Source organism: Plasmodium fragile, assembly GCF_000956335.1.
Source record: "Plasmodium fragile strain nilgiri unplaced genomic scaffold supercont1.20, whole genome shotgun sequence".
Classification (NCBI taxonomy): Eukaryota; Apicomplexa; class Aconoidasida; order Haemosporida; family Plasmodiidae; genus Plasmodium; species Plasmodium fragile.
The window spans coordinates 23,271-46,430 of record NW_012192600.1 but is presented as its reverse complement, the minus strand read 5'-3'; the positions used below and the strand labels follow the sequence as shown (position 1 = coordinate 46,430).

Here is a 23,160-nt window from a genome sequence, read left to right as displayed (position 1 = left end):
GTCCCTAGGGAAACCGTTTAGTATTATTTTTTTCTTTCTTTTTGCCTTCCCCTTCCGCAAGTTTCTCGGCTATCTTTTTGTCCTACTTTTATGCGTTTATCCTGGGTTAGATACCCGCAGATGTATGCTGAAGAAGTGCACCCCACGTAAGTATACATGGATATGCAAACCTGCTGTGCATACTTCGCGCTTTCCCGATCTGCATTCAAATTGTGGTACCTTGTGCGCGTTGAAATTAGCTGATGTAGCCAATGCGCTGTTGTCAGCCGCGCAATCTGCTAAACGGCTCGCATAACATGCTCAAAGGATGCTTTATATCGATTCGACCACGTAACAAGTGTCACATATATATGCATATTTCCACAATGTTGTATATCCGCATTTACATGTAGATTTATTTATACCTTACGTTTATGCGCATATGCTTACAACCGCTCGCATCTGTGCATCAGCATTTTAATTTATTTTTTATGAACCCTTCCATTGGCGGGCGCCCGTGCCTCCGCATGTATTTTACGTATGTATATATATATATATATATCACCGTCGCGAGTGCTCAATAATGGAGTACAAACGGTGCTTGCATTTTTTTAAAAAGTTGTAAGCGTTGCATTCGCGAAAAGCACTCACCCAGCCCCGCATCACATACATATATGCACGTTCTGTGGAATCGCGTTTGTGCTTTAACAACGGCGGTGCTGCGACCGAACCTGTTTTGTGCCACTTCGGGGAATATATTTCGCCTCCATATTTTGGAACATATATATTTTTTTGTTGCCATTCCTTTCGCCATCATTCCGTCATTTTGCCTCCCGCTTTAGGAATCCCTTATTAGATGAGATGTTGCATAGATGAAGAATAACTCACATTATCTACACTACAGAAATAAGACCACCCCTCTCTTTTTATATATTTTTAAAAAAACATTTTCACGTAAATGTTTCAAGCAAAAGGGGCCAGGGCTCCTTTCCTGTTACCGTTATATAAGGGTTCGGCACATCTATAGAAAAGGGCAAAAATAGAGATCCACACATGCCTAATGAATGTCCTCCTTATATATACTAGAATCCTATACATATGTTATCATAAGAACGATGTATACGTGAGTATACACTTGCATACTTTCGCACATGTCCTCCCCCTTTTTTCCCACTTTTGATCCCCCTAGTTTACGAAAGCAACAACATTTTTCTGTGTGATGGAAAAGTAATAACAGGGCCAAATATCCTTCACCTCATTTTTACCTACACGATCATAGTTATAACGGTTCTCCCGATCTACATAATTGTGTAAGTCTTTCGTTACCATTTTTACTGCACATATGCACAGCGTTGTGAGAGGACCATGTTCACCTTTTAGTAGGGAACACACCTGTGCATAACGCAATACATACGAATGAATTTTGCGGAGAAGAACAAAACGTAGATGCACACGTGCTTCCTTATGTGTGCTTGATTATGACTTTTTGCATATATGTGTACACTTCAACATATGGGCACACGAAAAAATACTTCCAAAAAAGGGAGCAGAAGGGAAAGCTAGCTACATCTATTTTCCCTGTTACTCCTTTAACAACTTTTACAATAGCGCCGCAACGCTTACATATATTTTCACATGTAATTTGTTCCCACCCGAATTACAGCTATTCGCACGTAGACACCTTCCTATTGTTAAGCCTTGCGATACTTTCAATAACGGCCTTCTTCATTTTAGTTTTATATTTCCTAACGACGACGGCATTTTGTGACCCTGGAATGTGAGAAGGAGCATGAGTCCACTACAAAGTAAAATTATTACATGCGAATAATATATTATAATGTTTTTTTGTTTTTTTTTTTTCTAACCCGTTGCAGAATTCCAAAAAAGAGTTATGTCGATTTAGCTTTGCCCAAGGGAAGAAGTAAGCAGAGTGTAGTGCGCTCAACGAAAATCTTGTTCATTTATGAGTGGCCTCATGTTTTTGTGGACTTTCATATAGATGGTTTGTATTCTCCATCTCTACGCATAAACTCGTTTACCTCGCATTTTTTACACCCCTTTCCGTTTAGCTGCTTTCACAACTGTAAAGATAAATGGAACCATTGTAAAGAACTACTGGTGTGGTAGGTTTTCACTTTCTTTATTCGTTCATTCGATTGTCTATCCATTTGTCTGCCCCCCCATCGTTTCCTCCCGTTTTTCTATCCGCGCCCCCTGCAGTTCACTGCAACCATTTTAAAGAGCCCAGGAGCAAGCACTGCTACACGTGCAATAACTGTGTCACCAAATTTGATCACCACTGCGTATGGTAATAAGCAAAGACGAAAGTGGAGTCTCAAATGTGCATACATATTGCATTGGGGGATGTGCGCAATTCGCACGTTATACGAGCGCGTCTTGTTTCTTTTCACTTTTTGTTATATGTCCTCACCATTATTTATTTCTCCTCATTTTTCTCCTTTTTTCTTCACCTTTTCGATGCATCCCTCAGGTTGGGGAACTGTATTGGGGCACGAAACTACAGGAGATTTATTTTTTTTATTTTGAATTTGTCAATCCTTTCAACAATAATATGCTTTACCTTTATTGGAATTTTTATTGTAATGGACGGACAGGCGTGTGTGGATGTATGCACACGGGAGACCTCCCTGCCGCAGAGCAGTAATTATTTAGTCACCCCTTCCCACGCCTATTTAATCATTTCCCCCTCTTTTGCAGTCTCTGTGCATGAAGGAATACCATAACATAAACTTAGGGTCTATTTTTTACATAACCTTTGAATATCCGCATGTGTAAGTTAAAGAAAAATAAAAAGCATCGAGCAAACAACAACAACAAAAAAAAACATATAGTGAGGAACAACTCCATTGGAACACATTTCCCCCCCTTTCTCCCTGCAGTGCGCTGTATATTATTTACACCATCTCGTCGTCCCTGCTGCTAATTAATTTATTTTTTTACCATTTAAAGATGATACTCTGTAATAGAACGACGTATGAGGACATTCAGGGTTTATACGAGGAGGAAAACCCGTTCGATGAAGGTAAGAAACACATGCAGACAGATACTTACACGTATGTGTAGGTGTGTATGAACAGGTCCTCGCGCATGTGTAAATATACTTCTGGACCTTAACCACCCCATTGCCACATACACACTTCGTTTCGCGCTTAATTCTGCCACCCAGGCAAATTCCAAAACTTGAAGAAGTTTCTCCTCACGCCCGTTTGCAAGAAGTAAGCATGTTTACAAATTGGCCTAATTGGACCAATTGACAAAATTCACCAAATCGGTCGAGACCTCTCTCATTTGCTACGAAAACTTGAACACATGGAAATTCACAATTATTCATTTTTCCACCCCCCCTCTTCCCTCCATTAATTTTAACTTTTCAGGCAAGTGGAATGGACAGAAACTGTAAAAATAGCGCCGGTGTAAATGTGTAACTGTCTTAAGGGGCGAAAAAAATGTTCTTTCTTTTTTTTTTTTTTCGTTCCTCTATATGATGTTTTTTTTAGTTTTTTCTGTTTATGCTGCTAATTCTTTGTGGACTTTTGCATTACATGTTTATCTACCTTCTGTGGATGACAAGTACACAAAGGAGTTGTTGCAAAAATGAATGATATATTTTTGTTGCCTTCTTAATCGCAACAATTTCTAAATACGTTCAATTTTTCGAAAGCATTTAAAAGAAACTGGAGTTACATTTAAAAAATAAATGTTAATTTTAAAGTAAACAATTTTGAAAAACTAAAACAATATAATTATGGCGACAAGGATGACGGAAATGGCGAAAAGAAAAACAACAAATGACAGACCAGTGACATGCGCACTTGGCGTAGTGTCATGTGTTGTCTTTTAAAAATTATATTAAAGAAATATTAAAGCCAAAAAGGGAAAAAAAAAAAAAAAAAAGGCTCCATGAATACGTTTCAGAAAAATCTGCACGGGTTAAATGAAAGGATTACACTCTGATGTCCAGGGGAAAAACAAAAGAGTGCAAAAAAGGCACAAAATAAAATTATCCTGACTTATAAGATGAATTAAAAGGAATATGTTTAATAATTAAAGGCGATTTGCATGAGTGCTATGTGAAGGAAAATATGAGATGGATAAAGTGGATAATTCTGTCTTGAAAATTGCTGTCAAAAAATGATGAGGTGGACTTTTCCGCGCTACTAACAGTTGGTGCAAGCATATTTTCATCTAAAATTAGAAAGAAGCAGTTCTTAAATTGTGCAGGGAGATCCCCCTCGCGTCATTCGGAAATATTTGTTATAAAAAATAACGTTAAATCGATGTAACTCTTCTTCCTTTTGTCAAGTTTTTTTTTGTTTTTTTCCTTTCTCTTCACGGATGTTGGGTCGTAAACCTTGATTTCTTTTTCTTCCTTCATAAGTTTTTCCCACATGAGACAGTTGCTGTGTAGTCTCTTGAGACAGAAGTTCCTGAGAGAGGCGAAGCCAGCATATCCAAGCGGGTGACATTTATATATACAGATGCATACAGATGGCCATATACGCACGCACATGCATGAGAACCCATAACGGTGAAGACGAAGGGATCTTCCCCCCCAAAGGGAAACAGGTCTCTCTCTCCCTCAATTATAATTACTTCACAAATTTGATGTCATCTATGTAGGTCAATTCCTCGAACAGAGGCATGACGACAAATCTCAGAAAGGTAATTTGAGATTGACAAACTTCATTGTGCTTTGTTCTGTCACATAACGGAGATAGGGGCATTTTATTTTTTAATTCTTCATCGCCCTGGGAATAGAACTCACACAACACTCGTTGGCACCACTTATAATGTTCGTTCCACTTGACAGATCCATGCGATATGTCTGCACTTTTTATAATCATTTTTGTTAGCACCAACAAATCGTCGTTGTTCTTTACGTAATCGAAATCTTCATTTTCTCGTCTTATGCGAAATTTGGAAATGATTTCAAAGTGATACTTCATGTCGGTGCTCAAAATGAGCTCGATGATGTAAGACCGTATGAGTCGGAAGTCCTGGCGAGGGTGAAAGGGAAAATATACACAGCTATGTCACTGCACACACACTCATATGAACTGTTCACTACTTCAAAGGCCGAACAGGCCGCCCCGTCCACCTCGACTTTACCTTTTCCGAGAACGACTTTAAAAGGTTGCACTGGTTTAGCTGCAGAATCTTGAATGTTATAGACGCGTGGTAATTTTCCAACACACTAATGTCATTATAAATAATACTCAAGGGATGGAGACTATTCACGAAGAATAAGTTGTTGTAGCCAGGATGGCCCACGTCATGACAGATGCCGGAGATGAACATCACCAGCCTTATCTTGTACTCCATGTGGTCATAAATTCCCAACTTTTTGCTTAAACAGAAAAATTTCTGCGTCACCTGAGAAGTTTCCGTTGCGGAATAAAATAAATTAAAAATTGAACCAAGTCGAATGTAGCAGGGTGACTAAATGTGAGCGAGGGGTGCACGACGCTTAAAGCGCTTTTTAATTTTTCGCATTGATAGTTTTTCGCCTTTTTTTTTTTTTTTCATTGCCGTAATGCTTGCGGGTGTCGGTGCCTACCATGGTCGCGTGCATGGTGTTGTGGTAAGGTACGTTGTTGTACTGCTTCTCCACGAATGACAAAAAGTTTATGATCGAGTTCATCGGAATGTCATGCTCGATGGTGAACATCAAGGACAGATTGATGTCAAAAAAGGGGTACTTGGAATTTTCAAAATAATTCAAACAGTTGAAATCCCACTCGGAAAGCGATTTGTTATCAATCAGTTGAATCATATTGGTGACATGAGGGATGTCTGTTTCTTTTAGAAACCTTTTTATCTCCTTCTTGTCTATATCTACTTTATCAATGCATATAAAATCGTTGGTGGAAAAGGACTTGTTCAGTTTGAAGTCCACGCCTTCATCCTGGTCCCCGAAGAAGTTGCTCTTGCTTTTGCTCACGTATGCTTCAATAAACTTTTTATTCTAAAAGGTGGGAAGGGACAGAGACAGGTGTGAAAATTCGTCAACATACGTAAATTCTCCAACGAACGGGCCATGAGGGGAGCATACGTTTTGAAAGCGTGAACGGAGTCCCCACGATGTCATGTCACAAAAGGAGGGGTGATACCATTATGTCCTTATATAGCCACAATCACATGGGCCCATTTGTACGCACATTAATGTGACGCCTACAACACACGAGTGCAAATATCCTACCTCCAGCTTATCGAAAATGTCGTAGTCCACGTTGTACAAGTTATCCGTTTTGGTCAAAGTAGACAAGCATTGCTCCAGGATATTTGTGCAGTACGAGGTCTTGCTATGCACATTGAAATTTATTTCAGTTTCATTCTCCAACTCTAGGATGACTTTCGTGCACTGAAGTGGGGAAAAAAAAAAAAAAAATGTGTAAATAAAAAAAGAAATATTATTTTACCATTCCATCAGTTCTACAACTGGTTTGGATGAAGGCACTAATATATGCAGCACACCATCGACGCTTTGCAAAGATAATCAACCCAGCAAAATACCATATTTAGATAAAACCACTTCATTTCGCAAAACAAATCATAAAGACAGGAGACCGATTTGACAACACTTGTTTTTGCATAAACGGACAGTGAAGCGTCTGCTACGGTGAAGCGTCTGCTACGGTGAAGCGTTACACGTGCTGTATATTACCTCCTTTATCATCAAAACCAAATCTTCCATAGCGGTTGAAAATTTTTTAGTATTCCTGCTGTTGTTCTTGTTCATAGCTGATTCTACTTTGTCCAGTTTGTAGCCGGTTATCTGCACATTTAGGAGCGTCCAAAAAGGGGGACCGCGTGAGGGGAAATGAATAGAGCACCCGGAACACTCACAAATCGATGCGCAAATATGTACATGCACGAATCCTACGGAGAAGGTTCTCGTTCCGCTCCACACGAAATGAACAAATGCGAAAAAATTGTGGCACATGTATCGACGCGATATGCCCATAGCAAATATCTGTTGCACATGTTTCGAGCAAATTAGGAAGGGATAAAAATGCGCTTAAGCATTGTCCTCCTAACAAATTTCAAACGTATCGCTCGCCTCATTTTACCAATAAGTTGTAGAACACGTAACGCATTTGCAGCTCCGACGTGTAGCACCCTATGTACAGAAACAAGCACAGTGTTGTGTACGCGATAACGCGGAAGACCCTAAAAGAAGTGGACAAAAAAGATGATGGAGGAGAAAAATGCTAATTGAAATGAAAATATAATCGTCATGTAAATAGTGAACTGGGTTTGCACTGTCTCTTCTTCCAAAGTGATAGCCTAAATATGGCCAAACTTCATCTTTTCGCTTCTTTCGGATTACACAAAGACGCAAGGCACAAATTCAGGGTTCCTCGCTCCAACCAATATTATGCTAGTGGAATTTAGAACGATGAATAGCAGGTGCATGAACCAGTTGTATTTCGTCCTGAAGGGGGGTTAAAAATGTTAAAAAAAAAGAAAAAATATAATATAATATAATAAAATATTGCATTCATAATATATTCAAATACGTATTAATCAATCATCGTGTCGGTTTTCCCATCCTGGCTCGCACACTGTCCTCCTCTACGTGCACCTCCCCGTGCACACATGTAATATTTCATTGGAGCAGACACAACTGCGCCATGCGAACAATTCTTGGTAACCTGGAGGGGAAAAATACATCCATAATGACAAGCGGAAGCAAGCCAAAAATGTTGGTCAAGGCATATATCGTTTCAACTGCAGAAGATAAGGAAGGTATCACTTTCGAAGCCAGGTTATCATTTAAAGTTAGACTCGTCGTTATGTTCCATAAACCCCATATTCCCACCATAATGCCAAAAAGGACATAAGATATGACTTCTGCGTATTTGCTCAATTCGGTTACACCAACAATTATAAATAATAGCAAAATGATGGTATTTACAATCATCAGCAAATGAAATAGCATGACAATATAGCTGTCCTTTTCCCAAGCACTTGATTTGAAGGACCATGAAAAAAGTAGCCATATGAAAAAGCACAAAACTAACATAATCATTCCAATTATGATCATGCGTGAGGAAATCCAGTTATTTAAATTTAGCACATATAATGTTTCTATAGTTTCGTCTTTAAATTTTAATGGTATCTGTGTCATCAGCTCATTATCATTAGACTGATTTAGATAATTATCGGTGAAGTTACTTCTAAAAGGACTCAATCCATTTTTACTACTTGAAGTACAAAACTCTTTTTTTATGGTCATATTTCTTTGCCATATTTCACAAAAGAAGTTTTCTAAAGCGCTCCTCATATTTTTCTTATCATTTAAATTATTTTTGTCATTTTTCATTTTTATATTTCCATTGGATAGTTTAATATGTCCACAGGATTTACTCGGTGTGTAAAGAAAACCATTCGAATGGGTAGTTGTGTTCGTGTTTCCGTTCACATTACCATAGTTCTTAAGTATGCTAATCCTTTTCGAACTATTATCATAAGTACTTTCTCTCTTAATTCCATACATCATGAATGTTTTATTTTCTTGGTTTTTGGACATTTTTACGTTAGCTACATTGTCATCTACAACACATTTTAGTAGACTTGCAGACCTCATCGCATTGGAGAAAAAGTTACCCTTTTTTTCTTTCCCTACATTTTCATTTATATTTATTTCTTTTAATTTTTTATCGTGCATATTGCTTAGAGATTTTCCATATTTATTAGCTCCACTTTTTTTTTTTTTACAGGAAGTGTTATGAAAATTGTCCTCTACCATTTTGGTGTCATCTTCTTCTTTAGCACTTAGGATTTTCACTTCCACATTTGAAAAGTCAGAGTTCTTGTCTGTGTTCAAATTGCTGGTGGACCAGTTGATTGAGCAATTTTCATTGCTCAGATCATTTTGGTTGTTATTTTCCGTCGCCTTATCCGTGTACGCATTTATCGAGCTATTCGTTTCTGATATGTCGTCCACATCGCTTAGCCTATTGCCATGTCTGTCATTGGCCTTCTTTTCTATTGAAGATTCCTTCAACTCGACGTCATCAGGGGTATCTGGCCATTCCAAATTGTTCGAATTTTCAAAGTGGTCCAGATTCTTCAAGTTGCTGTTTTTCTTTGTTATTTTACCCTTACATAGGCTGTCATTCCTTCCCAAGTCTTTCAATACGCTCTTTTTTTTTCTAACGCTGTCCACAAATTCCGCATTCACATCGCCTTTTCCACCCTTCGTAGATGTAAGCACATTTGTAAAAAAACTCTTCCTACTAATTATTACTTTGTTCTTACTCACATTGGGGGAGCCACTTTTCTTTTCATTCGTGGAAATGTCATTTATAAATGTATTGGTGTTATCCTTCTTATTCCTGTCATTATCACGGTGCGTGATATTTTTACCCTCTTCTTCAGACTTGTCTGGATTTTCCATTTCAGTCACTTCATTATTCTAGGCTATAGCCGCATAGCATAGTCTTCGTTTCCGATTTTATGCATGCATATTACGTGTAAGCACATATATGCAAGTGTGCGCGTGTCCGTTCTGATACAGTGCACACGTAACATTCGTTTTTTCTCCTTTCAGAAGATTATATCTTTGTATAGTTTCGTAGCGGGATCTCCCAATCGGGTTACTACTATGAGAGCGAGCAGTCTGCTCCCCTTTGGGTTCAAATTGTGCTATCTGTTCAGGAAGCTGGTAATCAAACATTGAATAATATTTTTATCCTTGTGCAATTCGCACAATTTCATTTTGTGTGCCTCCTTTCTTTTATTTGTCACACCTGGGAACGCAGATACACGTACTATTGGTACTATTTCCGGTGGCGCACATTTCCTAGTAACGGTAAAATGTACGATTGTGTGTAACTGAGCAAAAGAGTTCTCCACCCGGGGGCATACACACACCTTCTTAAAGCCAGGACTAAAAGAGAAAAAAAATTAAAATTAAAATTAAAACTGAAAAATGTACAAATAAAAAAACTTATGTTAATATGATGTGCAAGGAAGATAAATAATTTTTTTGAGCAAAATACGTACATGTTACAAGTGCATAAAAGAGATGGGAAAAAATTGTTCTGAAATTTGCCAAGAAATAGTACTTTATATTTATTTATGTTTTGTTCTTATTTAATTATTTATTATTTATTTTTTTTTTTTTTACGCCGTACTTTGAACAAATGGAATGAACCTTATGTCTCCTTTTAGATTAAACGGAAACACCCAAAATGGACAAATTAATGCAAAGCTGTACATTTCGTTGAGGACAGAAAAAGTATGCAAACTTATTTTTAAAGGTATGAACAGAAGATCGAATTTTCCAAATGTGCTTCTGTGTCATGATGTATTCTATTCAGTTTTCATGAAATATGGGCTGCTACGTAATGTAACTTTATTTTTTAAAATTTTGTCCTTTGTCGAGGTGTAAAGTAAATGTTCGTATGTATCTCTTGTTCTTCTTCCTTTTTGTTTTTTTCCGTGGCACAATTTGGTGATAAGAAACAGAACTAAAGGTCAAATTACCCTTTCGCACTTTGGACGCTCGAACATATGTAAAAATTAATCGCATCTTTCAAATGCACCTCCTTCGTCTCTCTTCCCTTCGCTGCGTCCACGCGTATGTTCAACACGATCAACGTGGTCGCCATGATGTAAGGCAATTCTGCATGATCCTGCGCTAAAGGAGAAAGCTGCAGGAAAGGATAAAAATAGGGCGCAGCGTAGACCAACAGCAAGCAGCATCATTCAGTGACGAGGGAGTGACAAAGGATAAGCAGCATGCTACGCGTACCCTTTTTATTTTTTTTTTTTCATCCTAAACAGGTGACTGTTCCAATGGTATGGTGTCTCTGCAACATTAATACATTTTTAGAATACGTTTAGGGTTTAGGAATAAATACGTCCCTAGTAATGCCATCTGGCCACTCGATTAGCAAAGAATTGTGCACACGCTCGTAATTAAAGGGGGGCAATATCACACCGTGGTATAACATAATAAAATTGTTTATTTTCTACATTCCCGCTTATATTCTTACACACAACAGGATGGCATATACATATACATATACATATATATATTTTTTTTTTTTTTTGGTCGAGCTCTTGACATCACAGTTGTTCTTTTGCAACGGTCTAAACATGAGCTTAAACATTTGCGCGTTTTATCTACTAGACGGCAGTTGCAAGAACCATATATATGCGTATACTTTTTTGCCCGTGCATAGACGAATTTTGGGGTTGTGCACTTTTTTGAGGAAATACCCCCGCAAATATGTCCTGTCACTTTGCGTCATATAACCCTATAACCATATACAACACACACGCGTGCGCGACTGGCAAAATGCTGGTGTGGTACTTGCGCCTGCTTTTGTTTGCTTTTGTACAAATATGTAAATAACATTAATTGCATTTTAAGAGAGTTTTTTTTTGGAGCCAATTGTAAAAATGAATGCCTACTTGTGCGCAAAATAGGACAATATATAATTGAGGCATGCCAATTATGAACTAAAATACTAAAACCCTTTTTCGTGCTTGCTCCTCATTTTTATGTGAACGAAACTACACAACAATCGTGTATACACACATGTACAGTGTGCCTATTTATTTTTGCTTGCCATTTTGTTCCCTATTTCTTTTGTAATTTTTTTTTTTTTTTCCCTACTATACTCATTATGTCTTTTTTCCACTATGTCGTTGGAGGACCTTTGGGGGCATAAATTTTTTTCCCATACTAAACAGTTGCTTACGTTAATTTTGCATTTACATTTTTCCACAATTTTGGTTGTTCCTACCTACAATAAAGGGTGTCTAAAATTTTGCTTATTTGCCGGCATTGTTTTTTTAACTTTTTCGTTGTGTAATTTACTTTTATGAAATAATTTTAAAAACAAGAAGAAAGAAAGAAAGAAAAAAAAATGATAGACGATAGTAAAGAAAGGTATAACAGGAATGAAACAATTAAAAAGGCCTTTTCTCTTTTTTCTTTTCCAAGTAGTGAAAAAGAAAAGGTCATTATTCTTTGGCCCCTTAAATTTAAGAATAAAGATGAAGAGTTGGCGTACATTGTAAAACTATGTGATAATATACAAAAGAAGAAATTCGTTTCTCTGATTTCGCATTTGAGCTCTCTCTTGCTTATGTACTCCATTTGTTTAGTCGTTGGGAAGATTAATGGTACGTTTAGTTGACCCTTTTAAGTAAACCTGGTTTAGAGAAACAGTAGAGGCCTCCAATGGATCTGTGCTGCTTTTGCACAAATAAGCATACCTCTTCATAGTATATGTCATATGATCCTTATAATAATTTTTTTTTTTTTTTTCTTCCCTTCTAACAACTTGCAGATTTATTTTCTATACTAAAATGGACATTCGTATGTTTACACATGTTCGCCGCAGTCAACGTGGTGCTGACCCTAATGCTGCACTACACACATTACGTGGAGAGGTTTAAAACCATGAGGACGAAGCTTTTTATTTCTTACACCATTTCTGTAACGAAGGAAAAGGGCGTCAAAGGGGGCGACATAGTGGCAGCACACTGACCGCCTAATGAAAGAGAGGAACATGCAACTGTTAAGAGTGACGTACATTTATCAATAAAGACCCATGCTATACATACTGCTCCATACATCACGTAACGCACATCGCACGTATATGTAGAACTGATTCCATTTCATTTCCTGTTTTCTGTATCAGGTATTCATCCTGTGGTGTTCGTGGCTATTCATTCTATTCAACGACGTCAAGGACCACTTGCCGACGGTTGTAAATGTGAACAACTTCCTGTACGCAACCTATACCCACAACAAAATCAACATCGTCCTGTGCTTCTACGCATACCTGCCAGTCTTGTATTTGATAACGATAATACCATGCAGGTAAAAAAAAAAAAAGGAAGAAATGACCAGGAAAAGTCACTTTTACATAAGAACTTGCCTCACACGAGGAGCGCAATTTTTCTATATATATGAAAAGCTCTACACATGCGCATGTGGACGCGCCCCTAAATACAGATAGATACATAATACATACAAACATACATACCTATCCGCACATACTTATTAAAATAGGATCTGCTACTCCTTCGTTTTTGACGTCCTGTTCTTCATGATGAAGGTGGCGATTTATTCCGTCTACTACATCATAACGATGAAGAATTATGTCCTCACAGACAAGTAATGAAAAAGTGCAAACATAAAAACGAGTACGTCTAGTACATAGGGACATGTATGTATGTACGGGCAGATTCTCGTGTATGTTCTGGACTAGTCAGAGTGATGGCCATTTCATGTTCTTTTTTTCCTTTTTTTTTTTTTCCACTGTAGCATTTTCATGATAGCCTCATCGCTGGTAGGAAGCATTTTCATATTCTTGATACGATACATCATTGAAATTCAAAGAAGACTTGCATTTAATAATTGGAACAAGCAGACGAAACAGATTATTAAACTAAAAATAAACTTGAAGGAGGAGAAAGATAGATCGTCAGTGACCAACATCGAGGAAATCTATGACATAATAAACGAGGTAGGCGCTCTCTCTATAATATATTTTTCCTGCTTTATTCTTTACGTCTAAAACGAAATAGGCATGCATGAATGCATATAAAGGACAAACGGAAATAATATTGCCCATCATGTGATATAGGAAAGACAAGAAAAAAAAAAAAAAAAAAAGAAGCTTACTAGGAGTCCCACTTTTTTGCCCTCTTTTTCAGTCCATCGGAAATAACTACGATACAAATACACCCTCGAAAGAAAAATATTATGCCATCGTGAACAACTTAAAAAAAATTTTAAATATTCTCAAGGAGGACAACTTATTTTCGCCAGATTTGAGGACGATAAACAAAAAGGTTAGAGGGGTGATCAGGATGTCCTCACGTGTGTGTACACACTTATGCATATTTACATAAGCGCGTGTGCACATGTGCACATATCTACTGTATTGCTAACCTGGTGCAACCGCTTGGCACATGGCCTCACCATTTGCCTTCTTCCAGAATTACAACCACATCTATGGCTACATGATGGACATAAAAAAAAATAAACAGAGATCGGGTGGTAAGTGTGAACCGAAGCAGCAGGAAAATGAACAGCACACGGAAGATGGGGTTTACGAAGGTTTGGAAGAAGCGAAGGAAGAGTCTGAAACAGAATCCTTGGTAGAATCGATGTCCGATGTGGGGAAAAAACAGGACCTGGATTTGCTATCCATAAAGTCGTTAAAAAAGCAAGAGATTAAAGTGCACCAAGGCCATTTTGACATAAACGTGGTACGTGCAATTGTATGTGCTTATTCAACGAATCATATATGAGTGGACACCCTACCATAATTGCTTCCAATCCATGCCAGTGCTTATCCTTCCACCTAAATATATTCACCCACAAAATAACGCATTGAGTGAAAACATTTTTTTTTTTTTTCCTGCCCTTGCAGCGTTCAGGAGACGTAGCTGCGACAATATGTAACACCAAATTTTTGAACACAGACACACCGAATGCTGACATATTTACCCAATTGGGGATGAATTTATTAACCAAATGCTACACTGCGAATCATAATGTGCCAAATGAAACCCTACATTCGCTGCTTTCTGAGATGAAAGAGGGATATAACAACGTTCCTTATCATAACTGTATTCATGCGGCCATGGTATGATACGAGCCTTTCTCAAGAGGGTTCTTTCACAATGGGGTGATGATCACTGTTTCGTTTCATTGGTGTGATGGGCTTCTATGTTTACTTCTCTACCCTTACTTGTCCATGCTTCTCCTAAGCAGCAGAAAATTATGGGGTGGTACACCCTTACTCCTCTCCTCCCCTCTCTGTTTGCTTATTTTGTCCTTTCAACGCTTCTCTTGGCGATTCTTCCCCTTTTCTCACGCCCCGCCTCAGGTAACAGAACACTGCAATATCCTTGTGAACAACCTAGACACAGCAAATATTCTGGGAGATAACGAAATGGCTGCCTTTCTGTTGGCCGCCTTAGGGCACGACATTGGCCACTTTGGGAGAACAAATATCTTTCTGAAAAATTCGAGCAATTTTTTAAGTGTAATATATAACGATAAGTCCATTTTGGAGAATTACCACTGCTCCTATTTATTTCACATTCTGTTTAAGGAAAAAAATAACATTTTCAAAAATGAAAGTGCCAAAACTGTGTTCAACTTGAGGCAAGAAATTATACAAGTAATCCTCGCAACGGATATGAGTAAGCATATAAAAATCTTGGCTCAATTTCGTATTAAGTCCATTAAAATTAGATCATACATAGAAAAGAATATTATCCTATGTTTGAAGATGATTATAAAGGCTGCTGATTTGTCCCACAATTGTGTTGACTGGAGTGAACATTATTTGTGGGTCAAAAGATTAGTAAATGAATTCTACTACGAAGGAGATGAACAGCTGGAAAAAGGATATCAAATTAATCCTCTCTTTGATCGAAATTCGCATGATAATTTTATAAAAATACAAAGAACCTTCTTAAAAGAATTAGTTTTCCCTTTAATCATTTCTCTGAAAAGTCTGGACAGAACATCCATCACACAATTTATGATGGACAAGGTTAAACGCAATTATTCCAAGTGGAAACAAATTGAAAAAAACCATTCAAAAAAAAAAAAATACTTAAACGAATTGATAAGTAATATTCCAGATTCGTGGAAAAAGTTTTATCATCCCAATTTAGACATTTACCAGTTGCAGAAATGTACCTGACGCGGTTCCTGCATGCCACGTTTTTTTTTGTTCTTATAAACGTGTGCAGAACTGGCCACTGTGCAGGGGGATAATTTTAACCTCCGTGTTCACGCACACTCACATTACACCGCTTGCATGTACCACTTTTCATAATGTTTTAATTTTTAGTGGTTTCTTTTTCCTGTCATAGAAGCCATCAGCCATAAGCCATCTTGATGCTTCTCTTTTTCGTGTGAGCCTTCAAAACAGAAAAGGCCGCTCCTTTTTTTGTAAAATATAACCTGGTGCGAGTGTCCATATGTGTATACACACATATATGTGCAGGAAACACACGAGTGTATGTGCTCTCCCGCCGGTTCAGTTTCAATTTGTCAAAAAGTAAAACAGGGATACCTGCGGCGCGGCCATTCTGTTCGCAGTTGACTGATTTCGTTTTTTACATATACGGGCACGGTGTGCATATTGGTAGAAATATATATTTGTACTACCTCTTGGTGCATTCCTGTCCTGTAGTATGGGGATGTTTCCGGGCGGTTTAAAACATTTTCCCGTTTTCCTCATCCCTCGTCCATACCCAACAAACGCCTTTAAAATGGTGAAAACGAGGCAAGCATTGTCTAACCCTGCGTTGTTAAAAATCTATGGGTTGTGTCCCTGAACTGCTACTAATTTCAGAACAATACATATAGCAACCGCTGAGTTCGCATATTTAACAAGATTGAGTACAGACCTGGGGACACATTTCCGCTGCTACGTTCGGCAGAACACAATTCGCCATTTTCGAGTTGTACCGCGCGTGTATATGTGCTTATGTACATACCATCCATACGTACATCTTTAGGGATGCCCTTAGGCTGGTACAAACTTGCACTACATTTGAAGCGCAAAATAAAAGGGGCAAAAAAATTATTTACGTTTACGCGGGTGATTTATGCCATTTTAAACCATTTGAACAATGTGACCTTAAATGTTACATGTTAAAATTGTTTAACCCGTCGACTGGGGAGACTGTAACTGCAGGGGGGCTAAATAAAACCTGTAGCACAAACAAGTTCATCTGGGATACCAACAAAATTCATTCACTCGCATAAGTATATATGCGTGTATTTATATACCTCGTGATGTACAAAATTGATGAATATGTTTTTGCAAACATTTATGTAACCGCGAAACACCACATGTGAAATTTTTTCTTCTCTTCATTTCTATGTTTGCCTCAGAGTCGTCATTTTTGTTTAAAATTCTCAATGCTTACTATTAGCAAAGAAAAAAAAAAAAAAAAAAAAAAAACAGTAAGAGAGAAAGTTAAAATTCCATTCAGATTTATTTTGCCCTCAGTAAAAATTCCTCACGGTTTGTGATTTATTTTATTTTATTTTTTTTTTTCTGTAAAACAAAATATTTCGAATTTATCCTTGTTATTTTTCTCTGCGCGTTCTCTTTTTTTCGTCATATTTCGTTGTACTTTATTTTACTTTATTTTACTGTTTGTCAACGTTTCCCTTTTTTTTCACTTTCGCCGATATCCATGAGTACATTTGTACGCATGTATATATAACATGTGAAGTATGATGTATGACGCATGATGTATGACGTATAACATATGAAGTATGACGGATGACGTATGCCCGCTTGTTCGCCAATGAAATAAGGCCTGTTTAATTTCCGCACAAGCGCATCGCGTGCACGTTGCCTTCCAGATAGCTATATACCACTTCCCTTTTGAAAATAAAAGCTCTCATATGGCTAAGAGGCATAAATTGAAGATTACCATTTTGCCTATATTTTTTTTTGTAATATTCACCGGTATTCACACCGTTTTTACCGCCTTTGACAGGAATGACTGTTAGTTAAATAAGCTGAGCAAGGGTCGTCGTGTGTACTACCTCATGGGGTATACGATCTGGCGTGCCTGTATATATGGGTTGCGTAATTTTTGCTCTGTCAGTTTTTGTAGACCTCATTCTGCTTGTGCAAAGGGGGCCTCCATGTTCATTGCATGTCTAGTTTTATGTTTAAGAAAAATGACGTTCCGCTGAGGGTCCACTGTGCGGTTTCCATTTCTGGATATACGCCTGTTTATTTGCGCGAAGGGACGTTCACTTGCCGCGCTATGCAGTCGTCGCACCTGCGGATGCAGCTTCATATTCATCTTATAACCCCCCCCTTTTTTTTTTTTTTTTTCCCGTTTCCCCTTAGGGTTAATGTTTTACACGAGCTGCTCTGGCTCAGGGCAGGTAAAATGGGAGCTGCTGGCAGTCCTAACAGTTTTGAACAGCCTGATGTTATTGCTAAATGTGAACTACAAGGAAAACATAAACCATTTGAATAACAAGAAGAGCGAAACGAGTGACATAAATGACGATTTCATAAATGTGGATATGAACGAATTTAGCAACAATGAGAAGGACGAAAGCAGCGACGAAAGTGAAAGAGAGAAGAAGTACAATAAGATAAAAATAAGGTACCTATACAGTATTAGCAACTCCAGAGTATGTTATTACACTATGTGGATCCTATGCTACTACCTGATTTATTTTTTATGTTTCCTTAGTTTCTTGTATGGTATTAGATTATTTAACAACAATTTAATTAATATATATACAATCAGGACATGCAAAATCGAAAATTTAGCAAATTATATTTTATCAGAAAATACGTTCATAAGCTTATACTGGGCCATTATCAACTTTAACGTTTTTATGAGTAAGTACACGGACTCCTTCTACATTTCAAATTATTTCAAATGGAAAATAGAATTTACCACACGAAGGAAGAAGCTTTGTTTTTTTTTAAATTATGCTTATCAAATATTGCTACTAAGTTATACTATTTACAAAAACGTGTCCCTCTATAATAAGGGGCTGTACAATTTAAACCAAATTGTGTGTGCCCTAATCTTTCTTTGTCTAATCCTATACACTATTTTAGAAATCACCTATGTGTTGGAAATAAATAAGCCCTGCTACTACGCCGTTACGAAGTTGTCCTACAACTACATTTGGGCCATCATTTACTTATTTGTGATTTTCATTTCCTCCGTCATTTTTTACTTTTCTGTTTTTCCTTTGTCCATCAAAGATCCGTTTGTGAATTTTCAAATCATGCTATGGTTTTTTTTTATTTCCCTAACTTACATAAAAAGGAACCAAGTGTTTATAAAGGTCTGAATTTTTATTTCGTTCAAATTTTCGCAAGGTCACATGTGGGCCAGCTTCCGTTCCGAACGAGAGGCGCTGTGTAAGGTGCACATGTTAAGAGGGAAAGAATGTGCACAAATTCAAGTTAGACAAAAGTGATTTTTCTTTTTTTTTTTTTTTTTTTTTTCTAAACTACCCACCGTGTGCGCACGAATGCCCACGTATATACGAGCGTAAGGTGCGAATGCTGCGACGAATTTATAAATCACTCGCTTATCGTAAGGGAAGAAGCATTTGATCGATTTCTTCCTTTAGCGCGATCCGTGCGTGTGGACCCATATATGTCCCTTATGCAGTAATTCGCGAATGAGTTTGTGCACCTACGCACAAATGGACGTACATCTACCCCAGATGCGCAGATAATGACTTAAATGAGAAAAAAACCTTCGTCTCTTAAAAGGTCAAGATGACTGTTAACACTATCGCAGCAGCGAGATGGGGAAAAAATGTGTAACTTGTCCAACTTCCAAAAAAGTGACATCGCGGTATACCATAAATATGGCCGCGATTGTACCTCGCCATAAATGATGAACTGTCATGCTAAACAAGCGCAGACACATATGTGTACACAAGTTTATCGAATCAGTTTCCTCCTCATCAGGGACGATAACACAAAAAAAAAAAAAAAATGGACACCCCACCTGACGTCGAATCAGCTTTCCTAATTTACAATTTTGAAACTAGTCAAATACGACATGCTGAAAAATCGAACATCATAAAACAGTTTAACAAAAAAATTAAGCGACATGAACAGATCCTACTAAACAGCCACTACAAGCATGTGAATAATTTTTCATACTCTACAGATATATTCCACAATTTTTATAAAATAACAGAATACTATTTTTTAAAATATGTCAACAGTATCATTATTGATTCTACCCTACTTTTTAAGTGCGTTCACCAGGTAAAAAATGGTTCCTCTGGTTTGGCTCAAAAGGAGGAGGAGACGTCACAACGGCGTTTTTGTCCAATTGAAGAAGCTGAGGGGAGCAACACAGTGGTGGGGAATTTGGAAATGAAAAATGAAGTGGCACCCGACTATACCTTCGACTGTGTAATTCTGCGCAATTTTGTAGAAAATTTCAAAAGGGCGAACAATTCAAGTGTGCGAGTTGCCAAAGCGGGCCGAAAGGAAAACAGAACAAGGAGGTCGGAAAAAAAAGACGTTAGTGAGGATGAAAACGGGGGAAGCATCAACAACAATGCAGAAGCCAACCCTAGAGGAGGCACAGATGAAATTCAAAACAGCGCATTTAGAAAGTCGTTCTTGTACGAACTGTGCGAAGTGTACAGCCGCTTCCATAATAAGAAAAGCAGAATGATATGTATTACCAAAATATTCCGCAAAATTTTTAGTAGGAAGCAAATTAGACAATTCATATGCGAAAATGGTAAAAGGAAAAAAAAAAATTACCTACGATTCTTTCTCAATTTATCCTTTGGTATTTTTATATACCTCTACATGCACAGGTACATCAAAAAGAACTACAGAAATGTAGAATTCTTTATATTTTTGAATACACCCCAAAATCTTCAAAACATATATGTCAACATGGTGCCCCACATGGAAAAGCGACAAATTTGTAGCTTCGCAAAGTTCGTGAAGTCGCTAAATATTAGAATGTTTCGATACGTGTACATAACGTTTTTTGTGAAAATATACAAATACGTTAACTTAATATACAACGTCACGCTTTTGACCCTCTACAACTATTTTAAATACTTAAATGAGGGCATCAAGGGGGGAAAGGGGTCACTCTCACTCCAAGGGGGAGAACAAATGGAGGAGGGAAACGATGTGACCGCGATACCCCCGCACGTAGACGTCAGTGAAACAACATTGAAGGGAAGCAAACGCAGCAGTGAAAAGAGCGAACCGCGTGAAAGCGTAACGAATGAATATAACGAGGGTAATTCGCTTAGAAAAATCATGCAAAACTGCCGGAACGGGTTGAAATCAGACGTAGACACAGAACGCGCTGCACCAAATATACATCAAAACTGTGAACGGATGAATATCGCAATCGGTGAAAAGGCCCCAAACCACCTGAACAACAAAAGGGAAGCGGAAGATACGTCAACTTGGAGTGGAAGACAACAATACAACCCGGCTCCCACTAACTGCTGCGACAAATATACCCACGAAATCGTCCTCAGCTGTTACGTTTACCTTTTCATATTTTACCACTACATAAGAGACACAAGAAAAAGGATGAAGTCAGAAATTCTAAGGATACAAAATGATGTTAAAAAAATGATTACCTTATTTGTTAAAATATATGACATAAATAAAAAAGGCAGTGATGATGAGAACAGGGTCATCGGTGAGTGCAGCAAGGACGGGAAAAGCGATTTGCGCACCAGTCTAGGTAGTAGCGGGGGCACCACCAAGCCCATGGCCGATCCTGTACATTCCCTATATTTTAACTTCATACAGATGAGCAAATGCTACAAAGGTTGCGTAAAAAGGAATTATGAACTCATCAAATTGGTTCACATGTTCCATTTATTATTAAAACATTTTTACAAATACTTCCCCATTTTGAATGTAAAAAATGATAAGTGCATCATATACAATTATTGCAACAAGCATTTTATACATTACTCCAAAAGGGTTGAAAAAAATGGACGCATCGAAAATGTATTTTGTACAGAAGAAAAAAATAGACAAAAGGGAAATGGGAACCTCCCTTTGGACGTCTTTAAAAATGTGAATGATTACGATTTGGATTTTTTTTACTTCCATGAAAAGGAGAACGGCGAAGAGGACATAATCAAAGATGTAGTGCAGACCAAGGAAGAGGAAACTTTTGACCATTTATTTCGAGCCGGTGAAGGGGACAAAGTTTCATCTCCACAATTTTCCCCGGCCTGTGCGGGAAAGCATCCCTTAAGCGAGAGCGAAGGAAAAAATGAGCACAAAAGTGAGAAAAAAAATGAAGAGGAAAACGATGAGTCAGGTACCATGGAACCCTCGAAGGGTGTGTTCCTAAAATGCATTAACGATGGCCTGGATGCTCTTCTGATTAACGCTGGCATGGAATTGGGGGGCACTCCTGGGAAAACGCAGCAAGATGGATACACCTCAATAGAGCACAACTCAAGCAGTGGCGATATTTGCGGTCTGGACGCTTCTCACAATGATGCACATTTTGCGACCCTCAGAAAAAGCCCCATACTGCAACTTTTAAGGTGTAACAAAAAATTGTATCACAAAATAGCTGCCGCCATGGAAACTTTCACCAGCAGCAAATTGGAAGGAACAATAAAAAATTGCTTACATGACTTGAACAAATATAATAAGATCACTCTGGATATCTACGACGATAGCATTTTCGATATTCAATACAAAATTGAAAGAAAGTCCACACAAGAGAGTGAAGAGTCAGTTAGAAACAAAAAGCTATTACAAGTGAAAATATTTTTGGACTATGAAAAACTGTATACAAAAAAAACAGTTGAGACACAAACACCTGTTTCTTTCTTTAGAAAAGAAAAGGTCATTCAAATTCCAAAGGATGAAGGAGTTTCCACAACATCGGAACAATACATACAGACGAAAAGGGTGGCGAATCCAATTTTTTATTTGAATGATATATACGATTAAATTGTGCTCCCGTCCAACAGTGCCTGAGCGCAAGGTGGAAGATATATTGACCCCCGTTCCATGCACAAATATCATTATCACAAAATTAACAATGACAGTATTATATATAACCTTGCGCTTATTCTATGCGCACATTTTACTGTTCGCTTTCTGCGCACTTGGGAAAATAACTTCTGCCGCGTCATACGCACAGTAGCATTTGACCCCATGCAGCATGTGCATCTGAAAATACTCTTCAGAGAATCCATTTTTTCCTGTTACATCTTATACCCGTGCCAGTTTGCATCATTTCACGGCACCCTCTTCTCATCAGTTATTCTTGTGAACCATCAGGCGATTTTACCTTTTTCCCCTCATTTGTGTAATATAGCATAAAATTGGCGTCACGTTCTTACATTCGCATATATACACAAATATGTAAAAAAAAAAAAAAAAAAAAAAGAAAAGAAAAGAAAAGAAATGTTCTCCAAGTGTTCTTCCTCTTGTATGCATCCTCTAATGATTACATAAGCGACACATTTTCCCCTTCCTTTTTGGAATCCCCATTATTTCTTTTTTTTTTTTTTTTTTTCCTTACACCCCTGTTGTAATTTGCCCCAAAACATGGATTCACGTACAGGCGTGGAATAGCAAAAAAAAAAAAAAAAAAAAAAAAAACCTCGGTTGTGAAAGC

At 37.8% G+C, this 23,160-nt stretch overlaps 5 protein-coding genes across 5 annotated transcripts; 4 read left to right on the top strand and 1 right to left on the bottom strand.

Annotated features, from left to right (window-relative positions):
- Positions 1 to 1,039: 1,039 nt before the first annotated feature.
- On the top strand, positions 1,040 to 3,219 carry AK88_02108 (uncharacterized protein; the record flags this gene model as incomplete). The annotated part of the gene is made up of 10 exons (XM_012479742.1): positions 1,040 to 1,106; positions 1,169 to 1,289; positions 1,643 to 1,756; positions 1,854 to 1,900; positions 2,049 to 2,102; positions 2,200 to 2,287; positions 2,471 to 2,579; positions 2,698 to 2,771; positions 2,880 to 3,022; positions 3,167 to 3,219. The coding sequence occupies 10 exons, from the start codon at positions 1,040 to 1,042 to the stop codon at positions 3,217 to 3,219; spliced, it is 870 nt and encodes a 289-aa protein (XP_012335165.1).
- A 1,018-nt stretch (positions 3,220 to 4,237) lies between these two features.
- On the bottom strand, positions 4,238 to 9,403 carry AK88_02107 (uncharacterized protein; the record flags this gene model as incomplete). Its single annotated transcript, XM_012479741.1, has 9 exons — positions 4,238 to 4,427; positions 4,594 to 4,997; positions 5,110 to 5,373; positions 5,558 to 5,965; positions 6,200 to 6,361; positions 6,665 to 6,775; positions 7,071 to 7,170; positions 7,331 to 7,435; positions 7,656 to 9,403. The coding sequence occupies 9 exons, from the start codon at positions 9,401 to 9,403 to the stop codon at positions 4,238 to 4,240; spliced, it is 3,492 nt and encodes a 1,163-aa protein (XP_012335164.1).
- Positions 9,404 to 11,885: 2,482 nt separating this feature from the next.
- On the top strand, positions 11,886 to 15,695 carry AK88_02106 (uncharacterized protein; the record flags this gene model as incomplete). The annotated part of the gene is made up of 9 exons (XM_012479740.1): positions 11,886 to 12,144; positions 12,312 to 12,496; positions 12,666 to 12,847; positions 13,040 to 13,144; positions 13,295 to 13,496; positions 13,687 to 13,824; positions 13,972 to 14,244; positions 14,409 to 14,624; positions 14,868 to 15,695. The coding sequence occupies 9 exons, from the start codon at positions 11,886 to 11,888 to the stop codon at positions 15,693 to 15,695; spliced, it is 2,388 nt and encodes a 795-aa protein (XP_012335163.1).
- Positions 15,696 to 17,881: 2,186 nt separating this feature from the next.
- Positions 17,882 to 18,847, top strand: AK88_02105 (uncharacterized protein; the record flags this gene model as incomplete). Its single annotated transcript, XM_012479739.1, has 1 exon — positions 17,882 to 18,847. The coding sequence occupies one exon, from the start codon at positions 17,882 to 17,884 to the stop codon at positions 18,845 to 18,847; it is 966 nt and encodes a 321-aa protein (XP_012335162.1).
- Positions 18,848 to 19,505: 658 nt separating this feature from the next.
- On the top strand, positions 19,506 to 22,487 carry AK88_02104 (uncharacterized protein; the record flags this gene model as incomplete). The annotated part of the gene is made up of 1 exon (XM_012479738.1): positions 19,506 to 22,487. The coding sequence occupies one exon, from the start codon at positions 19,506 to 19,508 to the stop codon at positions 22,485 to 22,487; it is 2,982 nt and encodes a 993-aa protein (XP_012335161.1).
- Between the last annotated feature and the right edge of the window lie 673 nt (positions 22,488 to 23,160).